At 32.8% G+C, this 27,589-nt stretch overlaps 2 protein-coding genes across 3 annotated transcripts in view; one reads left to right on the top strand and one right to left on the bottom strand.

Annotated features, from left to right (window-relative positions):
- Positions 1-23,654, bottom strand: part of LOC132715251 (vacuolar protein sorting-associated protein 54-like) — a gene marked incomplete at its 5' end in the record, with an annotated part of 32,593 nt that extends 8,939 nt beyond the window's left edge. The window contains 2 exon segments of the mRNA XM_060698245.1: positions 589-671; positions 23,605-23,654. Coding sequence (XP_060554228.1) covers positions 589-671; positions 23,605-23,654 — 133 coding nt within the window.
- LOC132715234 (uncharacterized) lies at positions 4,935-22,167 on the top strand. Of its 2 annotated transcripts, none has more exons than XM_060698229.1 (4): positions 4,935-6,190; positions 19,775-19,843; positions 20,435-20,524; positions 20,989-22,167. In XM_060698229.1, exons 1-4 carry the CDS (start codon positions 5,162-5,164, stop codon positions 21,034-21,036), a joined length of 1,236 nt encoding a protein of 411 aa, XP_060554212.1. In that variant the 5' UTR covers positions 4,935-5,161; the 3' UTR covers positions 21,037-22,167. The 2 variants fall into 2 exon arrangements, with proteins under 2 accessions (XP_060554212.1, XP_060554219.1); XM_060698236.1 differs by lacking the exon at positions 4,935-6,190 and adding an exon at positions 16,998-18,541.
- Positions 23,655-27,589: the final 3,935 nt, after the last annotated feature.

Here is a 27,589-nt window from a genome sequence, read left to right as displayed (position 1 = left end):
TTAATGAAAACAGAGAAAATTTTCAACTTTAAACAAAGAAGACACAGTAAATTATCAACTTTTAAAGAATGAAAATGGAGTAATGGTCTAAGCCTCCGTTGATACTGGACAGGTGAAGCAATGATCTTTATGAATGAAGTTAGCTCAATAGGGAGAGCATTGAATTTGTAATCGAGGGGCCACCAGTTTGATCCTTGGGCAAGATGAAATTTCATCATGACAACTGATCTTGGACAGTGTGTCTAATTGTCTTTATCTATCACCAATAAGTCAGAAAGTCAAATAATGTGGATTTAGTAGAAATTGGTTATTACTGGTTAGTTTTCCAGGAAAGCCAGTTTTTTGTGGACTGATTGCCAATATAAGACCAAGAAATATGTTGATACTAGTGTAAAAATTAGATGAAACAAACAAACAAAATAGCCTAATGGAACCAAAAGCGACATTAGCCGTTGCCACTAGTATAGACCCAGGCCAATCTGCATATCAAACATGTGCAATATACGGAAATAAGTTACCGTTTTTTGTTTGTTTTTTTTTTTACATAAAAAATAAGGAAGGTGATTAAAATAAAATATTTCTTCATACCTGTGTTAGATATATGATAGACAAGGTCTTGAAATTCTGTTGGTACATCTGCCTGCTTCCATCTTTCATTGTCCAAAATCAAACTGAAAATACAGAAATACATACATGATTACTTAAAAAATCTAACAAGAGGACTTTAATGGCCCTGCATCGCTCACCTGAACATATGTAACATTAGCCTGCTGGCATCAACTGAATTTACTCATGCAACCAGTGCAGGCCAAAGTAAGAACTGTTCACTTCTCATTCAGTATATATATTTTGAAATTTTAACCAAACCTGATGAATGCTTTCCTAAAAGTTGAAAAACGGACAAGTCCATTTTCGATATTAAGCTTGGTAAAGGTTAATTCACAAGATGAAGTTGTTCACAGGTTTCCCTATTTTTATGCAGATTTTCAAGCACAATATTTAGTTCAGGTTACGGGTTCATCTAAAGATACTAAACTACTAAGAAAATTACTGCTTAATAAATAGCCAAACTTTTTGGGTCTGCTACGCTAATGATTAAAAACCTTATTATAATTTTTTTTAAAAACAGATGGGACCACCATAATGACTACTTAAGTAGCCTACAGAGATGAGTGTTTTTGTTGTAAATAAATTACTTCCATTGTAAATGGTAAAAGATATAGAAAAATAATAACTGAAACAAAAAACAATTAAAATAGCACCATTAAGAAATTGTATCTCTCTATAGATTATTTTGAAAAGCTACCATTAGCGAGTCTGTCAAACAATATTTATGTTAAAAGTAATGGGACATTTTCATTTACTACAATGTATTAGGATTCCTTTTCAATGTCGCTTCATAATCAACATGTTCTAGACTTTTATTTGTATTGATAATTTACTTATACTTTAACCAATCAAGTAACAATTTTAGTTGTTTTGGAAAACAATTAGAGCATTTCAAATATTATTCTTTTCATTAAACCTTCCCAGGATATGATGTTCTAGAACACCAGAAGACCATTGTAACATTATTTGACCTTTTGAAAAAAAACAACTTTACCTTTAACCTGCTGAATTTCTTAAATGTGTTGTGTTTTTATTTTGTTTTTGTTTTTCCCCTGTTTTATGTCCATGACCAACATAGTATAAGTCATATGGCCCCTTTCCAGCTTTACTGATGAAGGAAGACTTCGAAGATGCCCTTCTGTGCATTATTTCAGGCACGAACGGGCACCTGAATAGAACCACCAATGTTCAGTAAGCTAGCTGGATAACTTCCTCACATGAAAGAGTCCAAAGTCCCTGTTGGGTTTTGAACTCACAGTGGTTATGTGCAAGTGGTTTGAAGTCAATGACCTTAACCACTCGGCCACAGACACCCTTTAAATGGGCTTATCCAATCCACTAAATATGGAACTATCCATGATATATCTAGATGAAAATTAAAAGGTAATCAGTAAAGTTGGGCATACAGGCCTAAATCTGAATTTTTTTTACAGTCTGCTTCCCATAAACTGTCTTGAATAGTTTTTACCTAACTATTTATTTAAATGTTGCTACTTCCTTGATAAATAATACAAAAATTAGGTCAACAATGAACTAAATAATTTAGAACAAACTAAGTAATTTAGAAATTACACATTTTAACAGCTACAGTCTCTCCTACTCCACATGAGCTAATTTTTTCTTATTTTTTTTTCTTTCTATTACTAAATGAAATTTCTCATTTCATAATCATTCTATTTATATAAACTATTAATTTCGCTTTCATTTATTCAGATAAAAATCATTAAAACACATTGATTTTTCTCAATCCCATTTCCCTACTCACAAAACTATCAAGTTCTCTTAATTATAGACAGAATAATCTTCTAGCATTTAAACAATTCTGTAGAGTAATTACTGTCTAGTGATCATGTTCCATTAACAATAATAATTCCCTGGATACATAACCAATATAACTGTATTTAAATAGGAAAACATTAAAATGAGATCATCAAATTTGATAAATTCTATTAGTACACGTAGTAGTTCTGTAGAGCAGTTCAAATAGAATTGTCAAGCATTCATCGCTCTATCTTAGCCTCTATTATAATTATGTCTGTCTGGATAGCTTTCTCATATAAAAGAATCCAAAGAATTCACAACCATAGCAGTGAGGAGCAAAAGGTTTGAAGTTAAGCAACCTTAACCAGTCGGCCATGGACAGTCCCCCAATGAATTTAATGAATTTTATTATTGTGATTATTGCATTATTCTAAAACACTGAGGTTATTTTAGTTTTTAAAGATATTTCAAAAACATATTTTATATAAAACAATTTCTGGTACACGAATAATTAGACATTTTCAAATTCATTTGAAGTATACAAACATAAAGAAACATATTTGAGAATTTGCTCCCTATTGCCTGCATAGTTTGATTTCTACCAGTCAAACATATAAAAATCTTAATAATTGAGCTGTGTCATGACAAAACCAACATAGTGCGTTTGCGACCAGGCTGGTCTGGATCCATGCTGGTAGCAAACGCACTATGTTTTGTCGTGACACAGCTAATATTTAAAGCTGCATGGCACCAGATGATCCAAACCATTTCAAGAAAATCAACAACTACACTTTTAAGAAAAGTTAAAATATTCACACATCAAGTAATGGTTTACGTGTTGTATGCATTGAATGTCTGATTTTGCAGTATTTTTTACCATATTCCTACTGTGCCACCTATTTATTTATTTATTTTTTTTTTTGTTGCATAATTATTTTGAACTATATTTGGTAATTTACATGGATTGAAAGTGCTGTTTGCATGGATTGAAAGTTCTGTTTTCAATGTATAAATTACTTTCTTTGTTCACTTAACAATATTTTACTTTTTAATACATTTTCCACGTGCCAATATTTCACACATAATGCATAATATATTTTCAAAATTTTCTTAAAAATTAGCATGAATCTTGAGGCATGCTGCTTTTACCATTAGCCATGCATACCCAATGATAAGGAGAACTTCTGTGCAGTGTTTGCTATTTAGTCACTTAGGTCACTACACATTTTGAAACTTTTCCTGAAAATTCAGCTATGTCGTATGATAATCTAAAATTGGACCTATAATGATCACCAGTGCATTTGTAATAATTTCTTTCAAAAAAGATCACCTTTCTCGGTAAACAATACATTCGATCAAATAGCAGGCTGAAAAACTCTTTTCAATTCCACTCTTTTCACCAAACAAAAGAAAGTCAATTAAATTTAACAGACATTTGATTATGATCTCAGCTCCAGACATAGATTATCAATTTTACAATTGCTCAAAAAATTATTTTAACCAGATATTAATGTATGTCTAATGCTTAAGGGAGACTTATATGGAATTTCAAGAACTGTTGGGTATAATTTAATAATGTGAATATGGATTACAGAGTTTTAGCTATTATTAAATATGAATAGTTTTTACATAAGAATTAATTTTTTCTTTTTTTAAATCTATGTCAGAGGAAACATTTTATCAACTGGCATTCCTACTTTTCTTAAAACTTAATTTAAGCCTCAGAAACAACTAATTCTATCCATGTGTCACTGCAGAACAAGATAAGCTGGAACATTGACTCTGTCTGATCATGGTCTGCTATGTTCACTATTCAGTTATTTATTATTTTTCAAGTTTCCTTAAAAGTAATGAATATAATGTCCAGACTGAAAGATGGACAAGTCCATTAAGATAATTTCCATCGCAAGGACATCAAGACATGGTGACAAACATTTTTTTTGTTAAGTCTCACAGTTTACCCAAGTTTACGTTGCTTAAAAGGCATTAAACAAGAAATAACATAATTATCTAAAACAAAATCAAGCATTACATGTAATTGGCATAGAAGAATATTTTTTTATTATCATACTCTACTCAAAAGTAAAAATTCAAAAATATTTTGTCTCGCAGAAAGTAAATATTGAAATTTTAAAAAATCTGTTTCGAACTTAAATGAATTCTATATTCATTACAAATATTAAAACAAACAAATATACTTAAATTTATACTATTATACTATCTGATGGAAGAACAGTGAATTTCAAAAGGATTGGTAATTACTAAAGTGATATATATAAATCATATTTTTCACTGATAAACCATCAAGTATCACATTGATTGACATGGAATTAAGCCACGGTAAACAAGCAAAGAAATAGAACATCAGCACTTAAAAGGTTCAAAGCAAACATTGACTTATTTCATCAGCTCCACATAATCATTACCACTGATGTTTCAATTCCTATACTAGATGATATGTTCATAAAAACATGATAAATACCCTCTATGAAAGCCTGCTGCCAGTGGGAGTCTGATGAATCTCTGACACATAGATTTATTGACTGACCATAAACAAAAAAAAAGATCATATCACATAAATATGTCCTAGATGATCTTGTTACAAAAAAAACCTGCCTGTCCTCAGAGTGCAAGCGATAATCATAAAAGGATGAATGATCAAATTGATTCTTCAAAATAAACAAAACATTTACGAAGTGAATAAATGCTGCTGAGAGACAATTTAGTTGAGAAAAAACCCTCAATCAGTGAAGGATATTGTCGGCCAAAAGGATTTTTCATTTCAGAATAAATGAAGGAATTAATAATGAAGATGGAAAAGAAGACAAAAGTAGAACGATTTGAAATGGAAAGGCAAGACAGTCAAAAAGCATGGTCTGAGTACAATGAAAGCAGAGTTAAAAGTTTAAAATACATTATAAGACCTATGTTGTATATACTGGCGATTGCCGGATGTTACAATTTTAGCGATATAAACAATGACAGAGAACAAGTAAGTTACACCAAATCTGTGTTTTCTAAAGTATATAGACTAGTTATGATAACACTGGTGGTGGCAGGAGCTGCAAAATATATCGCATGCTTTTTCTACCTGCCGGCTGGTTATTTCCACTTCATCAGTTTATGTGCTGTATGGAATATTTATATCATTTGCATACATATTTATAACTTGAAGGCAACAAGTTCCAGATTTGGACACTATGAGAAGGTTTTTCAATTCTGGAATCAGAAAATTGTTCCAGACTTTGAAGAACTCGGTATCGAATATCCGTCAGTAAAATTGAGAAAAGGCGTAATCATCATTTTGATTATTACTATTGTACTAGTGCTGCTCAACATCTCTGCACTTGGAGTTCAGATATCATTAATCGGTGGCTATTTGTACACGGCACCATTTGAGACGAATTCCGCCACACTGGCTGCATTTTTCATCTGCATGACAGCTGCAACACTTGCTTGGATAGCACCTATTGCTTTCATTATTTGCTTCACAAAACTAATTCAAGAAGCATTTAAGTCGTTGAACAAATACAAAACCAAAGTTTGCAAACAAAATGGCTGTAAAATGGCGGGAAATTTTCAAAAATTTCGTCTGCTGCATCTGAATTTATGCAAGCTTGTGAGCGACCTTGATGAGGACTTAGGCTGGTTCTATGCCATTATTTTCATTTTCAATATTGGACTCAGTGTATTTACTCTTTACCAGATCATAAAAATAATTACGGTACCATTTGAAATTGCAATGTTTGTCTTCTGGTGTTTAACTGGACTGGCAGGTATCGGAGCTCCAGCCATATATGCTGCATACGTAAATGATGCTGTAAGTATGTTTATAATCAAACTTGTTTTTTTAATTAACTCTTAACCGGCTGATTTCTTAAATGGACTTGTCCAGCTTCTATATTTAGAACTGTTTATTTTTAATTTTTTGAATATCAATGTGAAAATTTTGAGTTGGTCAGCCAACAGCATAAAGCCTGTCAAAATGCCTGCAAGTACAGGCTGGTCTGGTTATTTCTTACTGAACTTTGAAATTTTCCACTTTTATATACCTTGTCTTTGACACTGCTTTAAATTTTTACCTGCCCATCTACCCATAGCCTGTTGGGGGCAATTGATTCTATGCATCCAGTGCAAGCCAATATGAACAGGCATTAATCTGTGCCATATCTGATCATGGCCTTCAATATTCTTTTTGACATTCACTTATTTTTCTTAAAATATCTCTAAAATGATGAATGATTTTTTATAAAAATGGACAAGTCCATTTAAGATATTATTCATCATAAATGGTAATTTAAGAAAATTTCAAAATCAAACTGCTCAATATCAGCTGCCCAATCACACAAAGGATCTGGCCCTGAGACTCGCAAATGGGATATTTTTAGTTGCCCAAACAATATCCAAATTTGGGGCAAATTTTTGCGATTTGAAAACTGTTTTAAATGAGCCTGGAGTGTCTAAGAACAAACAAAACACTGATATAGACCATAATTATACAGTGCAAGTAAGGCCGCTTTACCACTGTGTTCATAATTCAGATAACGCTAAATACAAACAGACATAGACACAATTACAATATTCAAATACAGTATAATATATTAATCAGCCTCCCAATACATATTGATAACTTCACTAAACATTAATTCCAATGGTTAATGAGTCCTCTGTCAACTTTTGTCTTTATTGTGTGAATTCTTTAAAATTTTCATTTAATTATCAAATATTATCATAACATTTTGTATACATTCAATTGTTCTGACATTGATTTGTTCAACTTTATGACAGTCTAACAAAATGTTCTATATATCACCACCTTAGTGCAATAATGGGTTAACTCCTTATACAATTTAATAGGAGTTAACCTGTTACTGCACTAAGGTGACAATTTTATTACTAGAATGTAAAAGCTTTTGAAAAGCTCATTATCTTTTAAAAGACAATATCACCAGTGATAACAATAAAGAGAATGTTGATGAAAAGATTAAAAGCATAATTAACACATTAACAGAATTTGGAACAAAGGTATGATCATTAGAAACTATGTATTCTCCCATAAGTAACAAAGGAGAGCCATAAGTAACAGAGGAGAGTACTGTGTGGGATGGAACAGTTACAATGTAAGTGATCTATTTATAGAGCAAGTTAGACAGAGTTATGGTTCTTGCACACTGCCAATCTACCTTAAATCAATATACGGTACTATCATTGACAATGTTTTCAACAAAATGCCATGAATAGCTTTGGATTTGTGTTTTGGACAAAGGATGTCAATGATAAAAAGGCAACAAAAGTTAAAACACTCCCAAAAATCAATAAACTAGAATATGTTGCTTTTTGTTGGTAATGAATTCTCTTTTTTTTAAAATATTAATAGTGGTTGATGAGGAATAGTCTGGACAAAATATTAGTAGTTAAAATGTATAAACAGGGCATAACACTATAACAAATCACTATAACTGAACATTATGATATGCACACCAAATGATCAGGGTTTTAACTTGAACCTTTCCTAATTTTTTCTCATAATCAAATAATATATACTGGATTGACAATTTTTTCAAGTCAGGACATTGAAAACATTCACATAACGCCAAAGTGATGACAAATGAAAAACGAGTCCAATAATAACAACTAATTATTGTTCAGAGAGGTTAACTAATACTTTTCTGATATGCAAGTGTACAAGGATAAATTTACATTATTCTTATAACTTCAACCGGGATCCAAATCTGAGTAACTAAAAATTATCACTTAAAGTGAATAGGTCAATAAATGGAAAGTCTGTTATACAATAAATAATTAATTGACCCGCGCCATGACAAAACCAACTTAGTGCGTTTGCGACCAGCATGGATCCAAACCAACCTCGCATTTGCGCAATCTGATCAGGATCCTTGCTGGTCGCTAACAAACCCTATTACAAGTTGAGAAACTGACAGCGCACAGCATGGATCTTAATCTGAGATTGCGCAGATGCGCAGGCTGGTCTGGATCCATACACTATGTTGGTTTTGTCATGGCGCGGCTAATATGTTCATATGATTGTCTTAACAAACCACAAAATAATCATAAAGAAACGTTGTTGATAAGTGTATCATACATAAGGCCCAATAAAATGTATCTTAATATTGCAGATAATAAATTGTTCTGGGATAAAATATCATTATTCATCATATACATGTCTATACTGACTCTCTTCCAAGAAATATATAATAAGAATATCAAAATGATACATTTCTATGGTTTTTACCAATATTTGGAATTCTTGTGAAAAATATGCCCATAATGTAGACCAATTCACTTTAACAAAGACATGCAGGTTTCGGATTCGCTATAAAGCTGATGGGTATATATAGGTAAAGCACAATCACTGCTAGTGTCACAACAGGTATCTATACAATAACTGAACTGTGAGTGGTTTATTGATTGATATTAAACAGGCAATTGAACATTTCTTATCTTTTAAAGAAGCCTGTTTTTGCAGGGTAAATATAACTGGCAGTAACGTTTTGTGAAACTGGATTTTTTTAATCTTAATTGTTAAGTTGTAATTAAAACAGATATTGAACCTCAATAAATCAGAATTTTTGGAACTACAACACGTGAAATTGTAGGTATGGTAACTCATAAACAAATCCATCAATAAAGACAAATATCTAATAAAGGGAAAGAATAAGCAAACATTAAACAAAAAGCAAGTTCTCAGAAAAAACAGAATTAATATTTAGATCATTTAAGATTCAATTGATGATGAAAATGGATTTTTATAACATATTGAGTATGGAATCATCTGATGTAAAGGATCATAAAGTGCAGAAAATTTCACAGAATTCAAGTGAAAAGAGCTTGAAGAAAATGTTGAAACCTTTGTTATATGGTATGGCAATTAGTGGAGGTTACAATTTTTTTGACATTAACAATGATGGAGCAAAGGTGAGCATGTACAAATGTGCATTTTCCAAATTATACAGAGTTTGCATTTTCATATCACTTTTGCTTCTCGTCACAAAATTTGCAGTAAGTTTTTTTTACATACCTTCTGAACTTTTCCAATTCAACGGATTATGCCTGTTATGTAGCATATACCTTGTTTGTTTGCAAGTTTACAATATGAAGGCAACAAGCTCCAAGTTTGGATGTTACGAAAAAGTGTTTCTATTCTGGGATCAAAAGATTGTGCCCGAGTTTGAAGACCTCAATATCACATACCCTGCTCGAAAACTTAGAAACCGGGTCATTGCAATACTAACGGCTACATTTATTATGACTCTCTTCAACGATGCTGGGATTGGGGTTCTGATTAAAGTAGCAGGAGGTTTTTTCTACACGGCACCGTTCGAAACTAATCCTTACACAATTACAGCATTTATCACGCTTATGACAGTAGCCTTTCTTGTTTGGCTTATCAACATCGCTTTTGTCACCAGTTTTACTAAACTCATTCAACAAGCTTTTTATTCCTTGCATGAACACAAAGATAAACTTTTCAAACAAAATGGATGCAAAATGGCGGGAAATTTTCAAAAATATCGTCTGCTGCATTTGAATCTGTGCAAGCTTGTGAGTGACCTTGATCAGGACCTTGGCTGGTTCTTTGCTATTATTTTTACTTGTAACATTGGCCTCAGTATATTCACACTTTACCAGATCATAAAGAAAACTATGACAGTATTTGATATTTCAATGTTTTTATACTGGTTAATCATTGGACTAATAAGCATCGGACTTCCAGCAATACATGCCGCATTGGTTCACGATGCTGTAAGTATTTTATTGATTTATCATATTTGCCTTTTAGTCAAATTCTTACGAACAATACATGTGTTTCGATGTTCTTTTGGAAAAATTCATAACGAAAGGTTTTATACAGGTTGACATCTCCCTCCATCCGGATCTCTCAATAAATGAGAAGATATTTACAACACTTAAAATACAACAAAATATCTAGTCCAGATAATGTTGTACTTATAATCATTGGTATGAAAACAACATGGATGTATATTAGTGAGTATGTAGCATGTTCAAAAGATCACTTAACTATTACAGTGTAACTTCTGAAAACCGAACACCCATGGGTCTTGTCAAAAAGTTCGGATTTCAGAGGTTTCCGGAATTCAGAGGTTTCGGATAATGTGGACAAGACTAAGACATTACATGTCACTAAATGTCAAGGAAAATGTGGCCATTACTGTTATATCATATATATATCTCTTTCTCTTTTTCTTATGATTTTGTACCATTGTAATACTCATTGACCGGATACTGTATTATTTTGTGTTCATGTAAATTTCGTAATAACCCCATGTTGTACGATATGATATCTTCTTGTACCTGGGTGAATAAAAGATATGTTTTGTTCTGTTCTGTATATAATAGTCTTTTAATCAAGATAAAGATGTGAAGGAAAAGAAAACATTGATATTTAACACTTAATTTAACTTGCATATTGTCCGATGCTAGTTAATTAATTAGTACATCAAATGCAATAAAATCCCTAAAGACTTTTGGTGCACACAAATTTGTCCCAATTAATTGTCATTTAATCCGCTAATAAACACATTAAATTAACTGACCGCCGTAAATTACTTTAATTGACCGCATCACTTCAAACATGCCATTTTACAGTTTGTGATTTTAACGCGTGTCCAATTACACGATCACCGCTAATTAGTAAACAATTAAACAATTGACAGGGAGATTAAATCTTCCTGCAGGGTAAACATTCTCGATTTACAATGTATTTCACACCTTTAGATATTTCCGGATTTTGGAGGTAAAATTGCATTGATTTGACTCTAATTTTACGAAAATATCGTCCGGAATTCAGAATTTAGAAGTTCCGGAATTCAGAAGTATTATATTAATAGAAAATAGAAGGGGGAAAATCGGGACCGAAAAAATTGTTCGGTTTTTAGAAGTTTCCGGATTTCAGAAGTTCCGGAATTCGGAAGTTACAATGTACTCTGGAAATGTGTCTGACCACAGTTGATAATGAAGCATTTATGTGAAAAATATTCATCAAACATCATTCTAATTTTGCCTCTGTTCATGTCAATAGTCTTTTCCTTAGGATCATCAGTACAAGCAATATAGACTTTAATCAAATTTTTGAAGAAACATTATCAAATAGTTCGCCGGAAGAAGTAACAAATGTCATTTTTGCTCACGCACCCTGAACCATCTGTCAGAGACAAATAAAATGCAACATTTCAAATAAATGAATAAAATATTTAGTCAGAATGAAATTAATTGCTTTTAAAATAAAACAAAATTCACATTAAAAGTTTGTTTTGACATCTATCAATTGAACTGCCTCGTTAATCTACAATCTTTTCAATTGATTGCTAAATATCATATTGTTATCACCCACTCGTGCCAATCCAATAATACCCTAAGGACACAATCATTTGTTTATTCCTAGGTTTATCACTATTCCAGAACATGTTTTAAATTTTTTCAAAAAATCACTTTTGTGATTCTTTTTTATCAAAGCGTTAATCTAACTCAAATAAATTTACTTGATACAAAAGTGGATTTTCAGAAGGGGAAAAAAGCAGAATATTTGAACTTAAATAATTCCATGGATTCAATGGTTACCAAGCAACATTAATGTCACATAATGTTGAGCCGCGCCATAACAAAACCAACATAGTGCGTTTGCGACCAGCATGGATCCAGATCAGCCAGCGAATCCGCGCAGTCTGATCAGGATCCATGCTGTTCGCTTACCAACCCTATTACAAGTAGAGAAACTGATAGCAAACAGCATGGATCCTGATCAGACTGCATGGATGCCCAGGCTGGTCTGGATCCATGCTGGTCGCAAACAGGATTTGCTATTTTCTGTCAGTATCACTGTTTATTATTAAATTTATAGTAAGTTTTTTCTACCTACCAAAAGACAATTTTGATTCAAACGGATTATTTCTTGCTTGGTGTGTTTACATTCTGTACCTAGAGTTGTTCTGCATGAAAACTTCGAGTGCCAAATTTGGACACTTCGCGCATGTCTTTAAATTCTGGGAGGAGCAAATTGAGCCAGAATTTGAAGAACTTGGTATCGAATACCCAGTTATAAAACTGAAATTGTGGATTCCAGCTGTTCTTTTTGTTGCATTTGCACTATCTAATTGTAAAGGCCATGGGTATTGGAATTTGTATTTGTATTAAAACATAATGCACACTGAGGCAATATCTTGCTTCCTTGATTATGACGTCAAACTTTTCAAGGTTTGTAACTACATTATCTATATAATCCTATTAGTTTATTGACTAATCCCTGTGGTGGCAAAACCTCCATTTAAAAATTTAAATATAATTCAAAAGAATCAATTGAGAAACAATTTCAGTCTGCAGAAAACAATAATATCGCTCAAAACAATCGTATCAAACATAGTCTAGAACAGAAATAACTTATCCTAACAAAAGTGTTCACAAATTTTGGCTTTTTCTCTTGTTCATAATAAATGAGCAGACAAAAGAATTATTTTTTTTTGTGGAGAATGCTACAAAAAAAAACAAACCAGAAGATTATTATGTTTTAAATTCCCAAAATGACTGTTCAAAATTCCCACAAGGCCAAGTGATTTCTCTGAAATCATTTAAATCCAACATATTCAGATAAATCACCATTCAATAGTTCTACCTGGAGAGTGGAAGCTGTTAGCTATCTTTATTCATGATGACTAATCTTATTTATAGCTGAAAAAATACATAAAAAAAAATTCCCAATTAAAGTCAGAATAATGCATTTTTCCACAATCAGTCTGGTACCGGCACCATTCCAAAAGTAGAGAAAGAAAACGCTGTAACGGTCAATATTTAACCTTTACCCCACTAAATATCTTATATGGACTGATCCATCTTTCAATCAGTACAAAACCATTGATCATAATTGTAGGGAAAAATTTAAAAAATATTGCAAAATATAGACCAACTGAATAGCTAACAGTGCAGACTTTCATTCACTGATAAGGTGTAACCTACGTACCAGCTGACCTTGGTCTGCACTACACACATGGGTAGAATGATGAAGTCAGTGGCCACTATCTGGATCAAGGTCAAAAAAACAATTCCTCACTTTTTAAAAACATCCATTTTGTTTAATAAATTCTTGCTATAATTCAATTCCACAATTCTCTTCCAATTGACATTGTCAAGAATTCAATGGACATTCAAATTACACAGTAATCCAACTTATTAAAAGACCTATAAATCATACACTTCCTGACCATTAATGGCTATTGTCCATCAAAAACTCACAAATTTAATGAAATAATAGCAAAAACTCTACATTGTCTTATTAGTTAGACCATTATTTCCCCTTTTATTCTCATTAAAAGCTTTTTATTTGATTTACTGTAATACAATTCTTAAAAAGCTTTCATATTTTTACCCTTCAATGATTTTATTCAATTATATTCTTTCATTAATAGAGAGTTACTTAGTTTTATTACTATAACAGAGCGATAATCAGTGACATATTATTTTTGTAGAAATTAATTATTACAAAAGCATAAGAAATTGGAAATTGTTGTCAAATAAAGAAAGTGTGACCAAATTTTTTCTATCATATTCATTTGGCAATGGATAAAAGTATGAATGTGAGAGAAATCCAAAAGGATAATGGTCATCTAAAGGAAAGAATGGATGCCTCGACTGATAGAAACCATAGATTCCATATGAAGCAGATTCTAAAACCGGTATTGTATGGACTAGCATTAGCTGGATGTTACCATTTCAAAGACATTAGACAAAAAGCATGTGCAAAGATAGAGAAAAGATGTTCTGTGAAATCTGTTTTGTCTACAAGTTACAGGTTATTGATCTTTGCCGTACTTTGTCTGTCCGTCTGCAGGGTAGTGGTAGCTTGTTTCTACTCGTCATCTGGACACACCAAAATCTATGTACAATATGTTATCTGGCTTCTTTACAATTTACTTACATTTCTGATATTTGTTAAAACCACAAGCCGAAGATACGGACATAATGAAAAAGCATTTGATTCTTGGAAGCAACAAATTGTGCCGCTCCTTGACCAACTCTGTATTCAGTATCCAGAGACAAAAATGAAAAGACGTTCAACAGTTGCCTTAGTACTTTGTTTTGTTTCGGTTTTTGTAAACATAATTGGTGCATATGTTCAGGTGAAAATGTCCCATATCAACATTTACGTTGCTCCATTTGAAAATAATAATAGTCTGCTTACAATAGGGTTAGCTGTCTTTGGCCTTGAAACATTTGTCTGGATGATGCCAATGGCTTTTATCGTTATTATTTCCATGTTTGTGAAAGAAGCATATCTTGCTACGAATCAGTATCTTGTGTCAATTTGTGAAAACGGAAATCTAGAAAGTTTCGAGAACTTTGAAAAAGGTCGCCGTCTGCATTTACATCTGTGCAACCTAGTTGGACTCCTCGATAAAGAGGTGAAGTGGTATTTTGGGACAAGTGTTGTTTTTAATGTAGGTTTGTGTATATTTATCCTCTACCAAATTATGCGAACCTCGTTAGATAACGCCCTTCTCATCTTGTTTATCATTTGGTTTTTGGCGTGCATGTTCAATGCGACTATATCCATACTGCATGCGGCCCTTCTTCATGAAGTGGTGAGTATACATTTCTTTGCAAATGATACATTTTCTTAGAGAATTCTTTTAAGCAATTAGCAGTAATAATGATGGCAGAATATCACCTGTACATTAACGAGGGAATGATACACTGACATTACTGACATATCTGCTCTATAGTCCGTTCCAGCACAGTGTATCTAAATAACTCTGAAGGACAATTTTATCTCTATTGACCTAAAATAGTCCAAGTCTTCGGCTTGGTATGTTTTATTCTGTGATGATTTGGATGACAACATAAAAATTTTGCACAACGACCAATGAAAATGATGCTACAGTGATTATATTAGCTCATCATTTTCTCTAAAACGGACTTGCTAAAATTGGTGCCAAATAACACTAATAAAAATGACCTCATGATATTTTTTTATATGTTGTGTGTTCCACTTTACTTTGCTTTTCAAAATAAAACAAGCATCTCCTTCTTTACTTAATTATGTATTTACATGACCATGATTAATATAAGCAAAGTGAATTTGGGACCAAAACTATTGTTAAAATAATAATATGACCACAGCAGATTTTGTACAGAACAAGAGCGATCAGTAATCACATGTGTCGCCTCATGATGGCCAATTTCATGTTGGGACAAATTTTGTGACAGAAGGACAGACAGACGGACAGTGCACAACTAGACTAACCACTTTGTACTGATCATTCCTGTAAAATTTGGATAAAATTGCACCAGTAGTTTATGAGGAGTAGTCCGGACAAGCTTTTGCGTATCTGGCAACACACAGAAAAAAACACCTTTTTATCAAAGGGCCATAACTCGGCCAAAAATCATTCAACCGGAAAACCCGTGCAATATGCGCAAGGACTTGAGCTACAGATCAATCCTGTAAAGTTTCATTGAAATTGCATAAGTGGTATAAGAGAAGTAGTCTGGACAAACTTTAAAAATAAAAATTATTAAAGGGCCATAACTCAAACAAAAATCATTGAACCGGAAAATGCTGACAATATGCACAACTAGACTTGGAACTGATCATTCCTGTAAAGTTTGGATGAAATTGCACCAGTAGTTTATGAGGAGTAGTCCGGACAAGCTTTTGTGTATCTGGCAACACACAGAAAAAGAAACCTTTTTATCAAAGGGCCATAACTCGGCCAAAAATCATTCAACCGGAAAACCCGTGCAATATGCGCAAGGACTTTAGCTACAGGTCAATCCTGTAAAGTTTCATTGAAATTGCATTAGTGGTATAAGAGAAGTAGTCCGGACAAACTTTAAAATTAAAAATTATTAAAGGGCCATAACTCTGACAAAAATCATTGAACCGGAAAATCCTGACAATATGCACAACTAGACTTGATACTGATCATTCCTGTAAAGTTTGGATGAAATTGCACCAGTAGTTTATGAGGAGTAGTCCGGACAAGTTTTGTGACGGACGGACGGACAGACGGACAGACAGACGACGGAGAAGTGATCCCTATATGTCGCCACTACTCCGTAGAGGCGACACAAAAATGGGTCAAAGACAGAAAAGGCCAGGTTGCATTTCTATACCAAGTATCATGATGCTGTAAATAGTAATGTTACGAAAAAAATTTACCCGCCCGTCCACCAAACGCCTGATATTCACCATACTATAACCCGGGTTTGCACCTGTGCAACCCGGCCAAAAATGGACCCAAGATTCTTTATTTCACTCAGTATCAGTGTGATATGATTTATATCTGACTCATATATTTAAGAACCTTGCATTGTTTCAGCCATCCAATGAACCATTATGAAAACCCAAAAACCCATTTAGTCTGTCAATAAAAAACTTGATTTTAAAACTATAATGTTTTATAGACAAAATATGTTGACATATCGATAATAAACAATGGAATACCTGGCACAGTTGTCTGAAAACAAGTCTCAAATCAAATATTTTTTAATGGCAAGTAATTAAACTAAACAAAGCAATTCTAGACCTGCACTTAAAAAATCAATTTATTCTAGAATCGGTCAACAAATTTTACACAGCTTACAGGCACATGCCACGAAAGCTTCTCATACAATTCATTTCCGGAGGGACATCACACCAATAGAAATGTCTCTTACTTATGGATCCCAGATGAGTGATTAAACGCTCAGTTGTAATCATATGTATTGTGAAAAGTAGAAAAGTTTCAGATATGCTATCAGTTAATCAGTGAATGCTACAAAAAAACTTGTTTATACAAAATGATAAATTATGCAGATTCCATTCAATAGAAATAGATACTGTTCAAGCTCTAAACATAGGGGGAGCATAAATAACTATAGGAATGTTTCTATCTATAGAACAATGCATTTAAGCAAGTTGTAACGATGCAATTCTAATAGTAAATGCTGGCGCAGTGCTATGAAAATGCTAGTGTTCTAATCAGATTCAAAATTATTCTACGGAAAAAAGGATATTAAATTATTGATTGTTTACAACCTAGTCCTAGCTACAAATGAGTGCATTTATCACATACAAAATGTAAATACATGTACCATAAAAAGTGACTACTGCAAACATTTTATCTAGGATAAAAAAATGGAAAAAGTGCAACCACCTGATATTATGGATGATCTTTATGAGAACAAAGTTGTTCCTGCTGAAAATAATGGAGATAACGCTGAAAATGAAAAAACTACATTCAACATAGAGAAAACATGTCTTAAACATGTTCTCTTAGCCATGACAATTAGTGGAAATTATAATCCGTGTAAGCGTAAAAAATATGGCATTCTCATAACCATCTACCGGATTCTCATCCTTGTGGCAATTCTTGCTTTCACGGCAAAGACAATTTCCGGTTTTTTCTACATATCTGATAAGGATTTCTTTGGACACGGTATTGTATTGACATGGAATGTTTCTTGCTTGTTCATGTTCCTCCTGACACTTCGTATGAACCATTCTTCTTTCGGAAACCAAGAACGCACCTTTCGCTTTTGGAACACAACTATTGGGCCGCAAATGGAAAAATTAGGGATAAAATTTGACCGAGACAGTTTCAGAAAGAGGCAGATTTTTCTGTGTTGTGCTGGTGCAGGATTCATTACTATACTACTATTGTTCAGTGCTTTACAATTAACTGGCATTCTAGGTAGTGGAAATACTGCGATGATGACGACACCTTTTGAGAACACGCCGTTTACTTGCTTCCTTCAAATGATACTAATAGCAGCTTGCGGCTTCCAGGCAAATATACCAGCACTCTACATGGTGGTCATATTCTCTTTGCTTACACGCTGTTTTCGAGGCTTTAACGAATATCTACATAAGAAAATGTGCCAAGATGCGTGCCGTCTGCCGCAAACTATTCAGAAGATACGTGAATTCTACACGGACCTCTGCAAAATTGTCAAGGACTTTGATAAGGACTTCCAGTACTTGCTTGGAAATCTGTGCTTCTGGAACATTACGCTTGGTCTATTCACTCTATATGTGTTGTTACATGTAAATGATGGCAGTTTAGGGCTGATAGCAATCATGGCTTACACATTCTGGCTCTTTCTAAGCATGGCAATCGTTGTTATTGTGTCAGTCTTTGCTGCACTTGTTCATGAAGCCGTAAGATATTCTAGTTTTTTCCATTGTGAATAATACAATAGAATTCGATATTACAAACATATCAAAGAATTGTAAAGAAATAACACAATTCTTATTCTCGTTCAAACTTTTTTGTTACTATTTAAAGCATGAATGTTCCCTTTGGAATCCATTGAATTAATTTTCAGCTTAAAAGAACGTAAATTCATATTCTAATTCAGGTCAATAAACATAATACTTAAAATCAATTAATCAATAGATATAATTATGTTCATTACATTCGCTATAAATATATCTACCACCTACCATAATATAAATGTGTGACTAAATCAAACAAATTTATAAATCAATAGTTTCATCTTCAATTGTTGTAGATTGATTATCACAATCTGTGGTTAGGTTTTAAATCACACTGTCACTGTAATGGTCATAAGGCTACTTTCAAGCTTTACTGTGCATTATTTTAGACACAAGCAGTTACCTGAGTAGAGCCACAGACATTCTGTAAGCTAGCAAGATAGCTTCTTAACATGAAAGAGTTTAAAGCCCATGACAGGATCCAAACCCACAGCAAAGAGGGAAGTGCAATGAAGTCAAAGACCTTATATTTAATAACTAATTGGCTAAGGTTTCCAAACAACAAAACTGTTACAAAACAAAATTAATGAACTTTAAAAATCTTATTGATAATCACTTTTGAACATACTCTGATCAGACTTTTACAGCAAGCAAAGATATTAAAATCCTACAATTTTTAAACAATTCTACTTTCTGAATGGAAGTGGGATAATAACTTCCATATATCACAAACATTAAATCTAGCCTGAGTGAGCCTATGCAGACTTTATATTGCTGATTGCGGCATTCTGACTCCATTTGAAAATCTCTAGTTCTAAATCAAAAGCATGACAGTTTATTTAACATTGGCAATGGTTTGAAATTAACCTGCTGAATCTATTAAATGGGCTAGTACAATTTTCTATTTTGGAACTGTCCATTATTAATTTTGAAAGTTAGTCAGCCAACAGTATAGAACCTGGTCAGATTTCACATAATTATGTACAGGCTTGCCTGGCTCTATACTGGTTTCAAAGGCTATTCACATTTCATTCCAGCAAGCCAAGGGTTTAATATTAAGCTTACACTTTGCTTGTAAACTGTTTAAATGTATGGCTGAAAAATTAAAGTTACTTTCTTTCCAGGCATTATCTTGTCTTATATGGTATAATCAATAACTAAAGATCTTCATTTCAGGCCCATGCCCCACTAGATAGTATCTACTACATCAATGTGCAGGACATCACTGTGGAGAAACTAGCACAGGTAAAATATATGAATATACACAGTTTCCATAACAACACACCTGTTTTAACAGACAAGTCGAGGAAAATCATGTGGTACTTGATGACAGACTGCAATTTTGCTCTCTTTTTTTAGGTGGGGGGAGGTGCCTTAGATGTTGGCTGTTTAAGTCACATCAACAACAACTTCCTTTAAGCCATCCAAATACATTGTAGCTATCACACAAGTAATAATCCAGAGTAAGAATTTTAACTTTTAGCAGTGACAAAGTACAAAATTCATAAAAAGAAACTAACATGCTGGCAATTAAGTGACAAATATTAATTCAATGGTAATTATTCTAAGATTTGACTGCATATGTAAGTTAAATGTAAGATAGAAAAGATAAATATATATATGTATGTATATATTAAGCTTTCACCTACAAAGCAAACAGGAAATCAAGGGTTATTAATTACTGATTATCATTATCCTGACTTACTCTGAATGAACTAGATATAGCTTATTTACTAAGCTATACTTTATAATATTTATTCCTAAATATTGTTTTATCTATGCCTTGCAGTATAAACTTAATTTAGTGAACATATATTTTACTGGTTCCCATTTCAGCTGAACCTGTTCCTGTCAAAGTTGACTGGTACCCAAGTTGGATTTTCAACATGTGGACTACTCATCATAACAAAGGAATTCATACTGACAGTAAGTTTATGGTGACCTATTTATAACATGACTTAATGTACCTTTATCATTAGAATATATAAACTGGTTTAAAATGTACAACTCTGTCATTCAATTCTAATATAGTATTGTAGAATTTTTCCTTTAATTTGACAAAGCTTCTGCTAAGGATATATTTTAACAGTGTAAGAACACCCCTTGTAGCCCCTCCATACAATATTTCAGACACAAGATGCCACCTTGGTAGAACCCCAATAAATTCTTCTCATGACCTAAATTAACTTATAATAAATCTTTAGCCTTAACTTGAAGCATATAACTAAAGAAATTTTCACAATAACATTTGAAGCCATTCATTTTAATCTACGTTATTGGAAGTAATGTAAATCTTGAACTACTGTTTTCATAACATTTGACATGGGTTTTTATATACCTTTTTCACAAAGGGATAATGATATGCATTAATAAAACATTGTATTTTTCAGATAGCTGGTGTTTTCCTGACATATTTTGCCGTCCTCTACACACTGTAAAATGATGGCTTGTTTTTTTACTACCGTAATTAACAACAAAAACACAACAGAGAGTTAATGCCAGTAATATACCCGTGTGAGACATAAAGCAAAAATAAGACAATATAAATAAAATTTTTAGAAAAAGTGTATATATTTTGGCATTTACCAAAGGTCAAAATAATGTCATATCTCTAATGACCTTGATACTTGACATCTGTGTATAATATTCATAAGACATAACTGGAATTATTAATGAAGATAACTGGAGAGATAAATTTCCATGTCATCAATGGACCATAAAATTAAAACCTCCAGTGTAGTGTAAAGTATGGAAAAAGATCAAATCTGAATCATTTCTGAGTTTCTGGTTTTCCTCCACAATATGATAGTTTTTGAAAGCTATGAATAAAACACTAGAAAATATTGTAGATTTAGTGCACACAAAAAGTCTGCAAAAAAAAGCGGAAATCTATACAGCATGAACAAAAAATCTGCATTATACGAAAAGCCATTAAGTTTTTACCCCAAGATAGAGACAAGACAACATGATACCTTTCACATGATTCTATCTTTTTCACAATGCAAGCCAAAATTTTCAAAATGAAACAGTTTAGAATATCACTCTTTGGAAGGGTGAACAAGAATCTATGGACAATACTTTTAACTTTTAACCAGTTGTACCAAATATCATCAGACTTTGCCATCAGTATAGATTTAAGCCAGAGTGCATGTCTATGTAGCCTGAACAAGCGATATACTGTCATTTCAAAATTGAAATTCTTTAAACTTCTAATGGACTGTTCCAAAATTCAAAGCAGGATAATTCTATTGCACAACTTCAGCAGATCAAAGGTGAAAGTGAAAACTATTATGGAAAACCAGGTTGATTTCAGCAAGTTATTTGTTAATACAACTTCATATTTTCATTACCTTGAAATTTAATATCGCCAAAATCATTTCATGCTTTTTTACATGTCATTTCATTTCTTGATCAAACGTTTACTTTTTCTTTTTCATATAATGATATACATTGTACTTTATCTGTCGTGTTAAAGTCTGAAATTTGCATAGTGTTTTAAATGTCAGTTTTCATACTTCATGTGTCAAAGACATTTTAAATTCACATTGTACAAAATCATACTTTTACCTACACATACATGTGACAAATGAAATGGGCCAAATCTGGATTTTCAGCTGGATTTTGAGGCTCAAAACTGGATTTTTTTATCGACTTGAATTTCAATGCGTGTTTGGCACATTTGGTTCAAAGAATCTATATTACCCTCAATATCCTTTAATGATTATACTTTTTATGATTTTTTTGTTGATCAATTTTAATTTATTTCACCAAAAAAATAAATAAATAGATAAATAAATAAGTGTAGTCATACAGGCTATTTCTAAAACAGTGACACTTTCACATTTCATTATTTTCAGTTTGAAGAATTATATTTCTTTTCAGTCTTTCAATAATTAAACACAAGCTATTTGAAAATGTGCAACAACTATTCATGAACATAAGACTATGACAGTTAAATAACGTAACATAAGTAGAAGAACATAAGTAGAAGACTCAAAATAAATGCAAGAATCATTCCGTTAATTAAATCCACCTGTTTGCCTCGATGATTGTGTAATTCCTAAACAAAACAAAAAATTACCCACTCACTAAAAATAGGTTAAAAAAACATCTGAAACAGGTTTTGAATGATTCCCTTTAAATGATTCTGCTCACCTTTTATCTTTATCAGTGCGGCACTAATCAAAGAAAATCAAAGGTTGAGCCGAATTCATACTTGTAAATTTACAGGGTAGTGTTGATGACGTAGCGTGTAATACCTAAAAAGAGGTCAATTGACTGACACACGACACGTGATAAGTTAAACACGTGAGAATAACTTTGGGTATTGGAACTGTTTATTACGTCACCTTGCTGTCAATTAGGGACTCAACATTTAATCCGCTATAATTTAGGATATGGACAGATAACAATCAATGCCCGGAGGCACGGTTTACATTTTAGATACAGGTGCTGTGTTTGATTTTTTTTTATGTTGATTTTTTTTTAAATATCGGGAATTCAAGTTGTAATATCGGGAATCGGGATCAGTGTTGAAATATCGGGATTTTTTTAAATCCCGCCGGGATGTCACATGTATGCCTACATATCTGTCATGAAAAAGTTTTGTGTATAATAATAAACATTTCATGCTATCATTTCTCCTGTATCCAACAAGTAGAAAACAGTTTACTCCACTTACAATTTGTATAATATTTCATATTAAACAAACATTATATCATAATTTGATCTATGCTGTAAATTGTAATAACCATACATGTACTTTTCTCATTCAGCTTTTGTTTTTCCTTATGAATAAGTGTATGAATATAATGTCAATAACCATTGTTGTTGTAAAGACTCCAGCAATACTAAGTAAGGAATAGAAATATTTGACCCGGACGTATGAATTTGTTTAGCTGAAAATGGCAGTACTTTTGTTGGAAGACATATACAAGTAGGTATTTCTTAAACATGCATGCTTTTTCTGTGTACTATATCACTGACAAAAAAGTAGTGGTACATACCTTAATTTTGTTCTTCTTTCTTCATGGAATCTATTAATAAATCTGTTTGCCTAAAAATATACAAATTTTGTTTGTGATCATTTTATACATATATATATTACGGATTACATCAGGCCAGAATGGGCACCTGAGTAGAACCAGCGACATAAGTAAGCTAGCTGGATAGCTTCCTCACATGAAAGAATTCAAAGTCCCTGTCAGGATTTTAACCCACAGCGGTGAGGGGCAAATGGTTTGAAGTCAACAACTTTCACCACTCAGCCTTGGACACCCAATATGCCATACCTTTGAAATAAATGTCATACAAGACAAAAGATCTTTGGCAACCTATGATGTGTGCCACGACAATTTACTGTGCAAGACAAATTAAATCATTTAAGCAAAGTTGTGGTATTTATTTGACCAAGTATTCAAGAAGGATCAAGAATCAGCATTACAATCACAGTCATGCTCAAAATTTATGTTATTCAATTTTTCATAATTCATAGAATTTGAGAGATAATTTTGACTACATCACCATCAGTTTTAGTCTTTCTATGCATTAAATTTAACTAGAACTATCACTAAATGTGATTAATACCCCCACAAGTCTGCTTCGGAAATGAGGATGTTACTAGTAACAGAATTACCTTGTAAAAGAATTGAAACATAGAGTTATGGTTGTGGGCAATTAAAGATAATTGTTGATCATATATGTTGCATTTCCTTTGAATGTGGTTGGCCATTGATGAAGTTTAATTGAATTACTGTGTAATAAGTCCAGAAAGACAAAGAAAAAGAACAAAGGGCAATAAGTCTATAAATACTGAAGATAGAGTTATAGTTCTTGTGCACTGCACTTCCTCTTATTGTGCTTGACCATTGTATGAAGTTGTTTTGAATTCCAACCAGTACGTTTTAAGTTATGCTCCGGACAAGGAAAAGTATCAAAGGGCAGTAACTCTGTATTTTGTCAAAATGAAGTTATGGCTCTTGTGCACTGCACTTCCTTTTAATGTCCTTGACAACTGTATGAAGTTGTACTGAATTCCAAACAGCAGTTTTCAAGTTATGCTCTGGACAAGGAAAAGTAACAAAGGGCAATAACTCTGTAATTAGTCAAGATGGAGTTATGGTTCTTGTGCACTGCACTTCCCCTTATTGTGCTTGACCATTGTATGAAGTTGTTTTGAATTCCAACCAGTAGTTTTCAAGTCATGCTGTGGACAAGGAAAAGTAACAAAGGGCAGTAACTCTGTAATAAGTCAAGATGGAGTTATGGTTCATATGCACAGCACTTCCTCTCAATGTGCTTGACCATTGTATGAAGTTATAATGAATTCCAACAATAAGTCTTCAAGTTATGGTCCGGACAAAAGAAAGCAATGGAAAAGAAACAAAGGGCAATAACTCTGTAATTAGTCAAGATGGAGTTATGGTTCTTGTGCACTGCACTTCCCCTTATTGTGCTTGACCATTGTATGAAGTTGTTTTGAATTCCAATCAGTAGTTTTAAAGTTATGCTCTGGACAAGGAAAAGAAACAAAGGGCAGTAACTCTGTAATAAATCAAGATGGAGTTATGGTTCTTGTGCACTGCACTTCCTCTCAATGTGCTGGACCATTGTATGAAGTTATAATGAATTCCAACAATTAGTCTTGAAGTTATGGTCCGGACAAAAGAAAGCAATGGAAAAGTAATAAAGGGCAATAACTCTGTAATTACTTTAGATAGAGTTATGGTTCTTATGCACTGCACTTCCTCTCAATGTGCTTGACCATTGTATGTCGTTATATTGAATTCCAACCATTAGTCTTCAAGTTATGGTCCGGACAAAAAAAGAAGGCAATGGAAAAGCAACAAAGGGCAATAACTCTGTAATTACTTTGGATAGAGTTATGGTTCTTGTGCACTGCACTTCCCCTTATTGTGTTTGACAATTGTATGAAGTTGTTTTGAATTCCAACAAGTAGTTTTCAAGTTATGCAACGGACAAGGAAAAGTAACAAAGGGCAATAACTCTATAATTAGTCAAGATAGAGTTATGTTTCTTACGCACTGCACTTCCTCTCAATGTGCTTGACCATTGTATGTAGTTATATTGAATTCCAACAATTAGTCTTCAAGTTATGCTCCGGACAAGGAAAATGCAACGGACAAAAAAAAAAGCAATGGAAAAGCAACAAAGGGCAATAACTCTGTAATTACTTTAGATAGAGTTATGGTTCTTGTGCACTGCACTTCCCCTTATTGTGTTTGACAATTGTATGAAGTTGTTTTTGAATTCCAACCAGTAGTTTTCAAGTTATGCCCCGGACAAGGAAAAGTAACAAAGGGCAATAACTCTGTAATTAGTCAAGATAGAGTTATGGTTCTTGTGCACTGCACTTCCTCTCAATGTGCTTGACCATTGTATGTAGTTATATTGAATTCCAACTATTAGTTTTCAAGTTATGCTCCGGACAAGGAAAATGCAACGGACGTCTGGACCGACCGACCGACCGACCGACCGACCACCGAGTGACTCCTATATACCCCCCCAAACTTCGTTTTTGGGGGTATAATAATTGTAAATAGTATATACAAATATATAAAATTATATTTATTCAGTAAATAATAAAAAAACAATAAACAACATTTAACTACTAGAAGGCGCTGCTGGGGAAATATCCTAATTTGATCTTTAATGTTAATTTCAAACACAAATCTTCAGCTGATTTTTGGAAGGAAATTTTTTCAAAAAAAAATTTCCTTTCTATAGTATCGGTCTGCCTATATTGAAAAAGAACGAACAACACCTAATTGAATTCTGTTTAAGCTCAATAGAAAATAAGTAGTTAATGCGACCAAGAAAGTAGTGCAGCAGAACTATATGTATACTTTCAAACGTGGATGACTTGAAGAAAAAGCTGATGTTCAAAAAAACTTGAAATGATGATATTCAATGTTAGCTTACATCAATGGAACATAATCTTAAACGTGTACGGTAAAAAAACATCAGTATTATTACGCATTAGGCCAAAGAAAAGTTTGTGTCCATGTACCTATGTACAATAAATTGAATATAAATAAGGTGTAATTTTGTAGCAGAGATGCTGAAAAGTTCACATATATAAGTCAACCGAAGGGAAATGAAAGTATTTATTGTATATATTTAGCAATTTATTGAATAGCATTTTATGCCACCGCTGATTTTTTACGTCGATAACTCAATAACTATGTGGCCTTAAAAAGGCGGTAGTAATAGAATGCGAAATGGACTCCATTTCGCGAAATGAACTTTTCGACTACGAAATGGACATTTGTTTCTTAAATTTTGGTTTAAGTGTACTTTTTAATATCATTTTTAATAACAAACAAGTGATATATGACATAAAATTACTATTTGAATAATTTTGGTAATATTTTTTTTCATTATTTAAGAATACAATCGTATAATAATACCACATAGTTCAGTGTATTATACATGGTCTTTCAAATATAAAGATTCTGTTTTATATCATATGTTTAACCTGGGACAAAATATTAATTGGTTCAATCTGTAGTTTTATGTCATATGTTAAACATAAATTAATAAAAATAATATTACTCATTATGGTTAAACAAACAAATGTCCATTTCGTAGGCGGTAAGTTCATTTCGCGAAATGGAGTCCATTTCGCATTTTATTACAACCCGCGTTCTGTACTGTACTATTTTCGCAAAAAATGGTTCGCAAACTATCATAGCTTAGAATCAAAGCGTTTGAAACAAAAATATTATTATATAAATAATAAAAAACAAGATTACAATACAAGTCTTTCAAAAGTATTCTGGAATTAACGGATGCAATTTGGTAAAACTTGGTGTTGACTAATAAGTAGGGCACACCCGCCATTGTTCGGACCATCGACAGAATAACGTTCGTGTTTTTGAGATTTCTCCATCCAAGACATAGATTTGCTGATGAATAACATCGCAAAGGTTTGTGGAAATGCTTTTATTTCTTTGTTCAAAATCGTTTTTT

The sequence above is a fragment of the Ruditapes philippinarum genome, unplaced genomic scaffold, assembly GCF_026571515.1.
Source record: "Ruditapes philippinarum isolate M1 unplaced genomic scaffold, ASM2657151v2 ctg852_1_1_1_1, whole genome shotgun sequence".
NCBI lineage: Eukaryota > Metazoa > Mollusca > Bivalvia > Venerida > Veneridae > Ruditapes > Ruditapes philippinarum.
Note: the sequence above shows the minus strand (reverse complement) of the source record. Positions and strands in the feature narration are given on the sequence as shown.